Genomic DNA, 15432 nt, shown 5'->3' with positions numbered 1-15432 from the left:
TGTTTGAACTCTGTTGCTTTGGACCCATTGCTTATTCACTTAATTCTGTACTGATTAACGCAAAAAACACGTAAAAAATGCAAACACTACGGCCGATGCTCGGATATAACTTTACGCGTCGGAGATACGACGGAAAAGATCAAGCGATGCTGTCCTGGTGAGCAGCATTTTGCAGACTAGGCCACCTAGCGGCCGCAAAGGGAACCGTCTCATATCCTCGTATCTCAAATTTATCTCGTATCTCGGGTCAAAAATTTGTTAGAAATTTTCCTTGTATGGGTATCTCAAATTTCTCATATGTTGGGACACTCGTATGTCGAAGTATTACTGTAACGGAAGGTTTGTTAGTATGGGAACAACATTTTTTTGCAATAAAACTGAGCTAAATAATTCAATGCACATGGATAAACTGATTCATTGAAATTTCTATGTACATTTTCCAAGAAATCAGCAACTAACAAAGGTGTCTGAACTTATAAAGAAATAACTCTAGCTTTGCTATGAACTTACAAAGAAATAAATAGCTTTGCTACAAACATGGGAATTCAAAAATAACATTGCTATTTTACCTACAATCTGGATTAAGCATAATAAGAGATTTTTCACAGGACACCCATGACGGCCTGCAAAGCTTAGATTTGCAATTGTATATTCTAATAATTTACAGTACTCTATCACCTCTAATATTTATCAAAAAGGATGAAATTACCTGATAACTTGAATACACCTGAATTGAGAATTTTCTACAAAGTGATATACTTAGCATAACCACTAGTAAACCCATTTGGAATGATCATTACTCCCTTTCAAATGATTCTATCCAGAATTGTTTTCTATGCAAAGAAACAGTTTACTCCAATTTCTAAGGCTCTACTAGTACAGAGGCAGTAATTATTTCTGAATTCAATGCTACGTATGTCCACAATCGCAGATATAGTTGATGCTACCCATTTACAATTAAAACAAAAGCCACTAAAGATTGAGGAAATCATATTTCAAGCAGATTCTACAACCAAAGACCATTTCATGACTCCAACCCTGACATATACGATCAGTAGCCCAGGGAAGAAAGCCACACTCATGAAGAACATCCAGCGGCAAAACGGGTGAGCTGCCTTCACATCACCAGTAGCAATACATGATAAATAAATCCATTATCAGTAAATAGTAAACAGTACCATCTCTAACAAAGGGATGCAGCATTTTCCCAATTAGACAATGATATAATTACTGTAATCAATAACGTAAGATGAAAAAAAGTTTGATATAAATTACTGTAGTGCATATATATTTTCATATAAACTAATTTCTTATTCTTAAATGTTTTTGCTTGCTGTTCACATTTGCAACATCCTGTGCTAGCATAAGGCTATATTAATCTAAGAAAACATTAAAATATAAAAAATTTCAAACTAATTTGTATTTTCCCCTGTTATACAAACCTGAGTTCTTTAAGTAAGTAATATGTTTTCAGTAAGAGCTGGAACAGCCATTGGACTTCGTCCTCCTACCTGTCAAAAGCTTTTGACTTATGACTTTTCAGCTCAGGACTGAAAGGGGTAGTTGAGAAGGGAAGTTTAAAAAGGGACTAAGGTTTTTATAGCTAGGAATAATACATATTACTTTTAAAATTTACTTGCTCATATGTCCATACAAACCTTTTATCCTATATGTAGGGAGACTCACTGATTGGTGGGTAGGAAGTTCCCCAAGAGCTGGAGCAAGGAGATGACTCCAGCAAACTCCCATCTGTCTATCACAGAGATGAGTAGGCTCATAGGGCCTGGCCTGGCCTGGCCTGACCAAGACAATATGTTCATAGTCAAAGGTGGGGTCCCTTCGCCCAAAGTGAATAACAGTCTGTGATAAAGTACCTGGTTTATGATGATCAACGGGTTGGTATATATTCCTCTCATCTAGGGAGGACAGGGAAGAAACATCTCTAGATTCTGAACAATGAAGTTGAGAAGCGTACAGGTAGTCATCGACTTAGGACCGAGATAGGGACCAAGAAATGAGTCATAACTCGATCTGGATGTATATCAAACTCAAAATGTGGTTTCCGTAGATTTATAACGCTGTGTCATAACGCTGTGATCATCTTAGTCATACAGGGGTAGACAGATACCTGAGCCATAGCCCTTGGGGGCTAAACACAAGACTGTACACATCTGTATCGCTTAGCTACCAGGGTAACCAGGGATCTGAGCAGGGCCGAGTGCAGGGCTGTGATAGGGAGTCACAACTCAAAAGGAGCCCTTCCTTAAGAATAAGTGAGCCTGGACTTATTGCCCTTTTCCTCTTCTTAGAAGAAGAAAATGCGTCTAAAACAGCCAGAAGTTAAAGAGGAGTATGAGGAAGAGGATTTGGAGGAGGAAGAAGAGCACAACAATTCTTACCATTTCCAATATTCACCTCAATCTCTGCAAGCAGAGCTGTCAAGATCTAACTGACCTATGACGATGCTCCCTGAGGATATGCTCCAACAGGAACTACAACAATGGGGAACAGTGTCATGGGGGAGGGGTACGCAAACTCACAGGGGCCCGCGACACATATACAAGCAGGGTTACAGGCAAAAAGAGAGAGTGAGTTACAGGCCCTGGACCCCCAGACACAAGCCGAGTCAGATGATATGCAAGGGGAACACCCAGCACTGCAGCATCGCCTTTCGGACCAGGGGTCGACGTACGTCCAACCTTAGTCGTAACACCTATGGGTACTGGAATCTAACCGGCACCGGTGAAACACGACAAATTTACAGTCCTTGGGCTTAGGGGGGGAACCACTGCAGACATCACTAGCGTCACTGACAACAGGAACATGCTGGCCACGTCTTTTACCACTGGCGTCACCCTAGGAGACAGTAGTACTAGGGACCCCAGGAGAGAAGCTCCCAAATTAGTTGTGTTTCTTCCTCATGTTGCACACTCCCTGGGGACCAGGGGCAAACGCTCAGGAGCGGCAGTAGCAGAAGCACTCAATGAGCATAAGGAAGAAACAAAGCTCTCTTCCCCTTAAAGCATATGCCTAACACTGCATAGGAGACCACAAACTACACTGAGCACACAGGGATGATTGTGAAGAATCATGTCCATAGAAAGGAGTACAGAAAAAATGCGGATCCACAGCCAGTTTAACAAACAAAACCCTTGGAGAATCCACCCTTCCCTCAAGGTATGAATTTCTTTCTTTACAATCATAGGAATCAACAGACAGTATTTACTTCCTGAAAAATAAAGAAAATGAAAATTTCAATCAAAAATGAAAACAGAAAGCTTTCAAAAGGTGTGGGATCCCTCAGTGGGGAGGGAGTTCCTCACCCTCATTCACCACCTATTGTTAACTACCTTGTTGATGTTTTCAACAGCCATTTCAGCTCACTCTGAAAACACATTCCTTAATTAAATGAGGAAAGGCGTAGGAATAAAAAATAGACATATGACAAATGATAGACATATCTTAGGACACTTTTACATTTGAAAAAATATTCTTAAACTAACCAAAATTTAACATAATCAATGTTTATGTTATGATTAAGGAAGAAATTTATATTATTATTAGACAGAAGAGTCTAAAGTTAAATTTACAAAAGAAAATTATATATATATAGTTCTATTTCTTGAAAACATAAAGGGTTTCACGACTCTATCACCTTTATTTTCTAACTCATGCAGATGTAAAACATTTCTTTAATGTAAATGTGATATGTAGATGTCCATTAATTAATTACACTTGAATGAGAAAAAAATGACTCATGGCTATTACTGGGCTCAATCTGCTTCCTTCAATATGCACATTTACAAAATAATTTTCTTAATAATTGCAAATGTCAGATGGACTGAGTACAGTATTTCAAATTTATGAAAATATAAGTTTTTGCTCTGCCTTCACTTTATCCACAATGCTGCGATTTCCATCTTATGGCCTTTAAAATACTTGCTTCTCAGTTCAGCATGTTCTACAGGCAACAGAAACATTCTACCTTTTCTAAGATTAGCCTTTCCAATAAAACCAGTTACTTCACATTTCCCTCTTCCCTATTTGCTCTACTTATATATCTAAGGCATTAAAATTCTCTTACTCTAAATATTTCTAAATCCTGAGAATTTATGATAACATTATTACAATTGATACCAAATACTTTCTTTACCCGTACAACTTTCAAGCAAAATCCATGTTTCCACTTCTATGATTATATAATCTCTATATTACACCTTCAACTTTAAACACTAGGTCATCGCCGTATATGTAGCTTTATCTAGAACAGTACAGTAGTTCTCCAGTTCACAACAGAAATCTGTTCCTTTGATATAAGTTAAAAAGCACCTAAATAAAGTACTGAACTGTAGAGTACTGTACATAAGCACTGGAGTCATTCAGCTGTGCTAATGCAGTAGTAAGGTCATGACATAGGATATAATAACACTTTTCAACATGGAAACACAACTAAGACTTACATGACATGCCAAACATAAATCTAGAATGATAAAATTATACAGTAAAAAAATATAATTCCTATATGAGAGCTACGTTGTATCTACGAAACACTGTAAATCAAAATCTTTGTAACCAGAGAACTTACCATATACTGTACTATAAAAAAAAGCGATAGATGCAGAGTTGATCTTGGATACGCATCAACATTTTAACTCAATTTCTTTTATTACAACTGACACTATCTTCACTCTAGGCCTTTCATTTTGGTACAATGACATAAATAGCTAAATAAGTCTTTCTGGTACCCCCTGCTTTCATAATTCCCCCCTCTAATAGCTGAACTTTTCCAACTACTGTACTTTACCTCTTTATAAAGTTTTGATATAAAGTTTGGTTAGTTCATCAATAATATATCTTCTAGGTGTTGTTCCTAAATTGCTGTGTATTCCTGATCGACATGGATTTTTAAGCTATTCACCTTCTTATGGGACCTTTAAACCTCCTCTGTTGTTATACAGGTCTTCCACTTACCAACTTAATATTATTATTATTATTATTATTATTACTTGCTAAGTAACAACCCTAGTTGGAAAAGCATGATGCTATAAGCCCAGGGGCCCCAACAAAGAAAATAGCCCAGTGAGGAAAGGAAATAACTTAAAATAAAATATTTTAAGACCATTAACATTAAAACAAATATTTCCTATATACACTATAAAAACTCAACAAAACAGGAGGAAGAGCAATATGATAGAAAAGTGTGCCCGAGTGTACCCTCAAGCAAGAGAACTCTAACCCAAGACAGTGGAAGACCATGGTACAGAGGCTATGGCAAAAACCAAGACTAGAGAACAATGTTTTGAAAAGGTTCCCAAAAACTGTTGCTAAGTTGAATTTTGTTAAATTTTGGCCTAGGGTAGGCCTAATCAGAATTCCATGCCCATTATTTCCCGCTAAAAAATCAATAAATAGTCATGTTTCATATGAAATAAATATCAGATTATTACAAATGATGTTTTGCTTACTGTATTAAATGATATGCTGTAATATTTTTTATTAGCGTATTTCTTTATCTTATGTTTGTTATTTTCAGTTGGATTTGTGTATGTCTCTCGGAATGTTTGTAAGTTAGGGGCTTTCTGTACTGCATTCTCCAAGGTCTCTCTATAATGCCATCCTCTATTTTCATTTATTTTCTTCAGTCAAAAGTTTTTCTAAATACCTCATGCACCATCCAACTATTAATTTCTAAAATTCTAAATGATCTATTTTCAATTTTTATATACTTTGCCCTTTTCCTATCTTACCCACCTTCTCTTTGCCACTTTAATCTCTTCTGATGTGTAAAGATTCTGATTAAATTTCTTCCACCTCCTCTTCTTTGCACTTGTTCCCTGCATTTAATGCCTCTCCTCTTTTCCTTGTATACATCTCCATCTTACCTCTCCCTACTCTCTCCCAATGTTTAAAGACTTTTTTTTCTCTTCAATTCCCCCCTTGTACACATTGATTCTAACAAGTTATTTTTTCCTTGAATATCCTACCTCTGATTTTACCCATACACTACTGTACTTCTGCTGCCTTTTATATACTGTACTTTATCTTAGCAGGTTTAGATCCCTGTGGCCGCAGGAGAACAACATTAGAATAGCGCCAATGTATCCCTGCGTGTCGCAAGAAGTGACTAAAAAGGACAGTACGAGGGGACTGGGAACCCCCTCTCCTGTATTTTATATTCCTGTGAGATATCAAAGATATGGAGCTGGGGGGAGAGTGACTGCTCTCCGCACTTCTAGTTTTATAATAGGGAGTAAAAGATGAGAGATTGGAAGTATGTTAAGGAATAGAAGGATGAATATATTGGCTTTGTGTGAGACAAAGATAAAAGGGAAGGGTGAGGTGATGTTTCAAGTGACTGGTAGAGTATCTGGGATTGAAAGGTTAAGAGCAAGAGAGGGTGTGGCTTTACTGCTGAGTGAATGGATGACAGGTAAAGTAGTGGAATGGAAGGAGATATCATCCAGGTTAATGTGGGTAAGGGTTAGGTTGGGTAGGGAATGTTGGGCTTTTGTTGGTGCGTATGGGCCAGGTTGTGAGAAAAGTGAAGCAGAACAGAATTAATTCTGGAATGAATTAATTAGGAGTGGAAGTTAGTAAACGAAAATTATATTGGGATTGCATGTGATGTGTGTGGCAAGAGGATGGTTGGAGGCAGCACGAGGAAAGGTAGTGAATGGTGGAATGAAGGAGTGAAGCTAAAAGGGGAAGACAAAAAGAGGGCATTTGAAGAATGGCTGTAGAGAAATAGTGAAGAGAAGTATGAAATATATAGAGTGAAAAATGTGCAAGTAAAATGTAAGGTAGCTTAGGCGAAGAGGGTGGCTGATTGGAGGTGGGGTCAGGGATTGGGTCGTTTATATGAAGAGAATAAAAAAAAAATTTTGAAAGAAGTGAAGAGAGTAAGGAAGGCTGGTACGAGAATTGAAGAGACAGTGAAAGATGGAAATGGAAGGTTGTTAAAAGGAGGAGGCAGGGAAAAGGTGGGCGGAATATTTTGAGACTTTACTGAATGTTGAGGATAATAGGGAAGCAGATATAATTGCAGGTGTTGAGGTGCCGGTGATGGGAGATGAAAATGAGAGAGAGAATACAAGAGAGGAAGTGAGGAGAGAGAACTAGATGAAATGAGAGTAGGAAAAGCACCTGGTAAGGATGGTGTGAGGACTGAGATGTTAAAGGAAGGGGTTGTGACTGCACTTGAATGGTTGGTGAGATTGTTTAATGTGTGTTTTATGTTGTCAATGGTACCAGTAGACTGTGTGCATGCATGTATTGTACCACAATATAAAGGTAAGGGAGATGTATATGAGCGTTGTAATTCAAGGTGTATTAGATTGTTGAGTGCGGTTGGAAAAGTGTATGGTAGAGTACTAATTAATAGGATTAAGGATAAAACAGAGAATACAATCTTAGAAGTACAGGGTGGTTTTAGAAGAGGTAGGGGATGTATGAATCAGATTTTTACAGTTAGGCAGATATGCGAGAAATATTTAGCAAAAGGCAAGGTGTATGTTGGGTTTATGAATCTGGAGAAAGTGTATGATAGAGTTGATAGGGAAGTGATGTGGAATGTGACGAGTTTATATGGAATTGGTGGAAGGTTGTTGCAAGCAGTGAAGAGTTTCTACATAGGCAGTAAAGCAAGTGTTAGGATAGGAAATGAAGTGGGCGAGTGGTTTCCAATGAGAGTGGGGCTGAGACAGAGATGTGTGATGCTGTCATGGTTCATTTTTTTTGTTGATGGAATGGTGAGAGAGGTGAATGCTCAAGTGCTTGGTCGAGGATTGAAGCTGATAAACGACAGTGCTCATGAATGGGAGGTAAATCAGTTGTTGTTTGTGGATGATACTGTACTGGTTGCAGAATTGGAAGAGAAGCTTGGTTGATTAGTGACAGAGTTTGGAAGGGTATGTGAGAGAAGGATATTGAGAGTTAATGTCGGAAAGAGTAAGGTTATGAGATGCACGAGAAGGTGTGAGGTTGAATGTCATGTTGAATGGAGAGTTACTTGAGGAAGTAGATCAGTTTAAGTACTTGGGGTCAGTTGTTGCAGCAAATGGTGGAGTGGAAGCAGATGTATGTCAGAGTGAATGAAGAATGCAAAGTGTTGAGAGGCAGTGAAGGGAGTGGTAAAGAATACAGGCTTAAGCATAAATGTAAAGAGAGTTCTGTATGAGAAAGTGATTGTAACTACTGTGATGTATGGATTTACAGTTGCGGGGAACGACAGTGACGGAGAGACAGAAATTGAATGTGTTTGAGATGAAGTGTCTGAGAAGCATGGCTGGTGTATCTCGATTAGATATGGTTAGAAAAGAAGAAGTGAGGGTGAGAATGGGTGTAAAAAACGATTTTGCAGAAAGAGTGGATATGAATGTGTTAAGGGGATTTGGCCATGTTGAGAGAATGGAAAGTGGCTGTCTGCTAAAGAAGGTGATGAATGCAAGAGTTGATGGGAGAACTACAAGAGGAAGGCCAAGGTTTGGGTGGATGGATGGAGTGACGAAAGCTCTGGGTGATAGGAGGATAGATGTGAGAGAGGCAAGTGAGCGTGCTAGAAATGGGAATGAATGGCAAGCGATTGTGACGCAGTTTCGGTAAGCCCTGCTGCTTCCTTCGGTCGCCTTGGTGACCGCGGAGGTAACAGCAGTAGGGGATTCAGCGCATAAAACTTCATTTGTGGTAGATAACGGGGGAGGGTGGGCTGTGGCACCCTAGCAGTACCAGCCAAACTCTGCTGAATCCCCGTCAGGCTGGGAGGAGTGGAAAGAGGAAGGTCCCCTTATGTTCCTTTGTTTGAAGATTGGCTAACCCCCAAAATTGGGGGAAGTGGTTTGGTAAAACGATAGAGATTTTTTTAACTGCATTTACAAATAAAATTTAATTTTCCAATTTCCATATTATTATTATTCCTGACTATCTTCTCATTCTTCATATTTATACCTCTCTCTAATAAATACCCTTGCAATAGTCTATGAAAAGCTAAGTATGCCTCCCTCATATGGTATAAAATAAAAATTATTTTTCAACATAGCCAAAGTGTTTCAGCTTTGCCGCTTAAATTTGATGGTTCTCTCACCAAAGCTATTTCATCCCATTTACACCTGTAAACCAACTATCAGTTTCTACTGGGTCATTTAGATTTCTAAGTGGATTACATCATTCCTATCATTGCAAAAGCTATCCTTTCAAAGAAATCTTGCACTTACATCTTCTGATCTACCTTAAGTTGGTGTCTTTCATCTCCAATTAGTATGCCTACACAATTATTTCCCAAAAATTCTATATTTTCCCGTATCCCTACCAATCATCGTGTTTGCTCTTTAAAGTTTTACCTCCTGTATACAACAAATATTCATGTTTTTTTCCAGCTATCATCTATTACTTTCCTATTTTCTTCCTGCCATTATTCCAACACTTACTGTACTCATTTCTACTGAGCTTGCTTCATTTCTATTTCCCCAAAGAATTTTTAGCATACTGACTCAAGAAAACCAGGTATTGGAAGCCATTTACTGAAATGACTCTCATCCATTTCAATGACTTACGTAAACCCTTAACAGGGATTAAAAATATAAGATTTCAAAGGCACATACGAGTGGTAAAGGCAAGAAACCAGTTTCTGCATTATTGCATAATGTTCTAGAGACTCAAAATATATAGTCTGTATATATAATCAGTACCAAAGTCCCTTCTTCACCCAAATACATCAAGGAAGTCATTAACCCCTTTTCAGTTATAAACTTCACAAACTGGGAAATTTTGAAAGAGTAGATGAAAATAGTGAATTAACTTTTGCCATACTTGTGAGGAATGAAAAATTATGTCAATAATATAAAGTGCCCTACCTAGAGATAGGGGTCCAACAATAGATTGTCTAATCAGTCATACAAGGGCCCTATTTTTTTTTTTGTAGATGGTACTTCCATAAATAACTGGTGGCCATCTTTATGGAGAATATTGATACCATAGATGGCATATCAAATCAAAGGAAATTAAAAAACCTATAAAATCTCATTACTAATAAAAAAAAAAAGCAATTACTGTCTACTCAAAAATGAGAATTGACTTAACTCACAACAACTTGGAGTTGTGGTTGATACCAGCTAGTTTCATGCCTAAAGCATAGCACTTGTTAGGTTTTACAAGTTCAGAAACAGCATAAATACTGTAGCATTCACATGTTATTTCCCTTACATTCAATCCTTGTTTATGCTCATTTTCTTTTCAAAGATACAGTATTGTACTAATACAGCAAAGATTTTGACTTGTTTTTCTTTATTATAAACTTTTATTCATAGTGCCATTATACTAACCCTATGCTATCGTAGCTTTAAAATCATCAATGTACTTCCATCAAATCATCAAGTCTTACTGGGGCCTACCCTAAACTTATCCCTTACAATGGTTTAATTATTAGGTATAAATAAAAAACAAACATTATTTACTTTCAAATAAATAGGGTAACCATTTGTTATGATGTAATCTTTCCATTTGCCTGGCCAAATGTTTTAAAGTTTACTTGTCCTGATGCTTAACGTGACTTGATAAGAAAGCTAGGGATTTTCCTATATAACTAATAGCCTAGTTTTGGAGGATCTGCTTTTCCACTGATTCCCAGGATGCAATAACTTTTAAAAAGAAAATAAATCGGTTATAAAATAAGACTGTGAATCCATTTACTTTCCAGTGTTCTAATCTCATAACTTTTTCATTTGTCAACCAATCTTCAGTGTTTGTTCCCACTAAAGAAGGTTTATCATGACAACTTTGTATTAGTTTATGTCATGTAGTACCTGCCTTCCATTTAGAAGTAACCAAAGTAACAAATTTAAAAAACCAGAATATGCATGTCAGTTGGAAGTAAGCTGTTAACAAGCTTCAAACACTGTTCCATAGTGTTAAAAATAATCCGGTGACCTAAAACCCTAATGAAAGTATAGTAAGCATATAGTAAGCATATTTTCATTGGAGATGTGTCACGAAATGTGAGATATATATCGAACTGATTTATCAAAAATAATGAATAACACCTTATCTACAAGACGTATTTGATATACTGTACTTGAAATTACCAATGATTATATTGATTCTATACGGATGCAATAAAGAAAATTATCAACTCATAGGTAGTAGGTTGGCCTGGGCACCAGCCACCCGTTGAGATACTGCCGCTAGAGAGTTATGGGGTCTTTTGACCGGCCAGACAGTAGTACATTGGATCCTTCTCTCTGGTTACGGTTCATTTTCCTTTTGCCTACGCACACACACACCGAATAGTCTAGCCTATTCTTTACATATTCTCCGCGGCCTCATATACCTGACAACTCTGAGATTACCAAACAATTCTTCTTACTGCTCTGTAATTGTTCAGTGGCCACTTTCCTCTTTGTAAGGGTAGAAGAGACTCTATAGCTATGGTAAGCAGCTCTTCTAGGAGAAGGACAGTTGAAAATCAAACCATTGTTCTCTAATCTTGGGTAGTGCCATAGCCTCTGTACCATAGTCTTCCACTGTCTTGGGTTAGAGTTTTCTTGCTTGAGGGTGCACTCGGGCACACTATTCTATCTTAATTCTCTTTCTCTTGTTTTGTTAAAACTTTTATAGTTTATATAGGAGATATTTATTTAAATGTTGTTGCTCTTTTTAAAATATTTTATTTTTCTTCGTTTCCTTTCCTAACTGAGCTATTTCCCCTGTTGGAGCCCCTGGGCTTATAGCATCATGCTTTTCCAGCTATGGTTGTAGCTTAGTATATAATAATAATAATAATAATAATAATAATAATAATAATAATAATAATAATAATAATTACCAAATAATGAAGTATGCCAGAATACCATTTGAAGGCTATTATTTCTTGGAACAGATGGTATTTCATATAGCCAAGTCTCTTGATTACCAATAAAATCAGAGAACTTCAGGGATTATTCAAATGGAGTTAGTATGTTTTATATAGAACCTTGGAAATATCTTTGTGGTAACAAATGTCACCATGCTTTCAAGGCATTTGTACATCAGCTAATATTAGTATGGAGAAATGTTTCACATGAAACAAAGCACCTATAGGTAATGAAGTAACACTTGGTTGGGAAAGTTTACATTTAGTCTTTATATAAATACACCTGAAAAAAAAATTACTGTTAGGTCATCAATGGTACATTATTTAGGGGAAGATGCTGGAGCCCTAAACTATATAGGTGTGTCTGCCATAACTAGAAAAATTTATTAGTTCTTTAAAGAATAGGAACTTGGTAATCATACTCACATTTGTTCTTCAACATCCCCTTGGTAGATGCAGCATCGTTCTCTTCATTGCCAATTGGCCGTTCCCCAATCATTGATTCTCTTTCAAGTCTTTCAGTCAGGTTCTCTACTTTTTCTTGCACTGAAACATAAATGAGATCAAAAATAAAATATATGATAATATAAATTTCTTTTAAAATGCCTATACAGTAGTACAAAAAACATCAGAAACCTGCCTCCTTATAAATGAGGATCTCACTTAACCTTTAATAGTTTTATTAAATACAAAGGTCAAAGAGACAAACAACTTAATGCCCTGATCTGGCCAAGCCAAAAAGGAAAAAAGTTATTAGTATTCACCTAAAAGGGTACAACAATAAAAATCATAACAATCCACATTAAAAATCATTTAGATTGAGTTGAATTCAAAGACTTATCCACATAAATATACAATTAAATACATATTTGCATGTTTTATATATCATTGCATATACTATATATAAAAGCCTACAAAAAAGTAGCAGGAAAGTATATATGCATATCTATATACAATAAATGTACATACTGTATATGTGAATGGTAGCTTAGATCCGAAAGATTAATTTCACATGGGCAATTACACTATTATCTAATGTACATAACCATACCTTAGCTAGTAATAATAATAATAAAGTAAAGTAACAAGACTTTAAAGAAGATATATGCATTGCAAAACAAAAGTCAAATCAGTAACATAACTTACAATGAAGATTCTCCGTGTACAAGGCTTCAAACTCTTTTTCTATGTGCAGGAATAGGTCATGAAGCCGAGCCCTGCAAAAGCAATCGCTACTTTAAAAACCATTGAAATCTTTAGTAGAAAAAACATCAGTAACATGGTGCTTCACAATTTTAGTTCTGATAATGACATATTATATATTAAACTTATTTTAAAACAATTTTACCAACTAAACAAGCATAAATTCATATATTCTTCAACAAGAAGCACTTTCTCCTATAGGGGAGGCTCGAGTAAAAACAAGATAAGGATAGCTATCACATTTATGGCTCCACTGCTGTACAGGCAAATTCAACAGTAGTACCTGCATCATAAAGCTGCACAAAAAACTCATCAGCAACATACTAACCCTAATACACAAGGCAGCATTAATTTCTATCTAGAAATAACAAATTCAGAGTTAATTTGTATTTTTCCCTAACTAATATAAACCTGTAGTTATTCAAGGGAATATTTTTCTGGCAAATCTGAAAGGTAGCCATTAGACTAAAGGTATGAGGTGGCAACCCTGCCTAACTGCTTGAGCTGGTAGGCCGGGGATGACTGGGTGGTACCCAGCCATCTCTATATATACTCTCACAGCTGTGAGCAACGTCACTTTGGATTGCAGGAAGGACTTCTGGGGAACAGGTGATGATGGCCAATTTATATAAATAACTACAGGTTTGTATTAGTTAGGGAAAAGTACAAATTATCTCCGAATTTGTCATTTGTTCCCATACTAACAAACCTTTCATTATCTATGTGGATGACTCACTCTTAGGTGAGCAGAAGTCATTAAATCTGGCATGAACATTGACCCGGATTTACCTAGTACACCATATGACTATGGTCTGGGGAAATCTTTGACCCCTCGCTATGTATACAAAGTGGGTATAATAGCGGCCTATGCTAATCATTGTATTGAGAGTTATGTATGTCTAATATGAACACATTCAGAGTTTGTATAGGAATTAGTACAGACGTTTCCTATTGCTTACCTCGCGGGAAACAATGGGGATGTGGACCGTGAATAAATTTATGACTTATACAAGGCTACACAAGGTAAGTAATAATTACCAGCAGAGGTTGAAGCCATCTTGCAGAGAGACCCATGGTGCTGTACCTCAAGGGAGGGGAAGAAAACGAAAGGAAAGCCAGACATTCTTTCATTCATCCCAGTCTTAACCCGGGCCACCAATGCCCTCAACCAAATACTACATGTCCAACAAGGAGCCCAAGGTATTCTTAAACCACTTGTTGAGCAGCCACCACAGGACCAACAGTAAATTTATCGAGTCTCCTGTGGGTCACGTCTTTCAAATGGTGGGCTGTTAATGTATTTTGTCTTTTCCACAAGCCCGCTTGTAATACTTGCAACATAGAAAAGTTGCGCTTGAATGCCAAGGACGTGGTGATGCCCCTGACATCATGGGCTCTAGGTCGTTGAGCCGGAGGAGGATCAAGGCCCAAAGCCCTTTCAATCACCTGGTGGATCCAGGATGAAATGGTGATTTTAGTGATTCTCCTCTTTACTCTACAGTAGCTAACAAATAGAGATGTTAGTCAGGGCCGTGCTGCTGCAGTGCGTTTACGATAATATCACAAACTCTTCACTGGGCACAGTAACAATTAATCTGGGTCATTGGTTACGGAACAGAGACTCACAATCTGAAAGGGCCCGAAACTAGGGTCCAGTACCCCTGGATTCTGAGTCTTAGCAAAGAACTCAGGGACGAAGCTGAGTACCACTTCCTGCCATCCCCTTGAATGGGCAATGTTATATGACAGCCTATGAAGTTCACTGACTCTCTTTGCCGAGGCTAAAGAAAGCAGGAATACCATCTTCAAAGTGAGGTTTTGATCAGTTGCATGGCGTAATGGTTCGTAGGGAGGCTCTTTTAAAGACCTCAAGACATGAACCATGTTCCAGGGAGTAGCCCTGATCTCTGACTGAGGGCAAGTGATCTCATAACACTGTATGAGTAGAGAAAACTCCAATGAAGAGGCAAGATCTACTCCTTTCAACTTAAAGGTGAGGCTCAAGGCTGAGCGATAGCCTTTCACCGCCGGGACTGAAAAGAATTTTTCCTCCCGAAGGTATATAAGAAGCTCCGCTATTTCAGGGATAGAGGCATCAAGAGGAAAGAGATTCATTTCACGACACCAACCACAGAAGACTGTCCCTTTTGCCTGGTTCACAGAGGCCGAGGACTTATGCAAGTGTCTGGACATTTTCTCCGCAACGTCCTGAAAAGCCCTTCTGACAGAGGAGACGCTGGATAGTCTCCAGGCGTGAAATCGAAGCGACTGCACGGTTCTGTGGAAGATGTTTGTGTGTGGTTGAGTAGATCTGGCTGTGGAGGGAGCTCTCTCGATAGATCTACTAGAAATTGCAGAAGGTCTGGGAACCACTCTGCATGATGCCA

The 15432-nt window shown here is 37.7% G+C and overlaps 1 protein-coding gene across 2 annotated transcripts in view; it reads right to left on the bottom strand.

Moving 5' to 3' along the window:
• Wdr37 (WD repeat domain 37) overlaps positions 1 to 15432 on the bottom strand; it is a 660332-nt gene that overhangs the window by 126072 nt on the left and 518828 nt on the right. For both annotated transcript variants that reach the window (XM_068360758.1, XM_068360757.1), the window contains exons 3-4: positions 12989 to 13059; positions 12269 to 12388 (exon numbers count right to left, since the gene is read on the bottom strand). In XM_068360758.1, coding sequence (XP_068216859.1) covers positions 12269 to 12388; positions 12989 to 13059 — 191 coding nt within the window. The remainder of the gene's footprint in view (positions 1 to 12268; positions 12389 to 12988; positions 13060 to 15432) is intronic.

This window comes from Palaemon carinicauda, chromosome 37 (genome assembly GCF_036898095.1).
Source record: "Palaemon carinicauda isolate YSFRI2023 chromosome 37, ASM3689809v2, whole genome shotgun sequence".
Lineage (NCBI taxonomy): Eukaryota > Metazoa > Arthropoda > Malacostraca > Decapoda > Palaemonidae > Palaemon > Palaemon carinicauda.
This window is presented reverse-complemented; position numbering and strand designations above follow the sequence as displayed.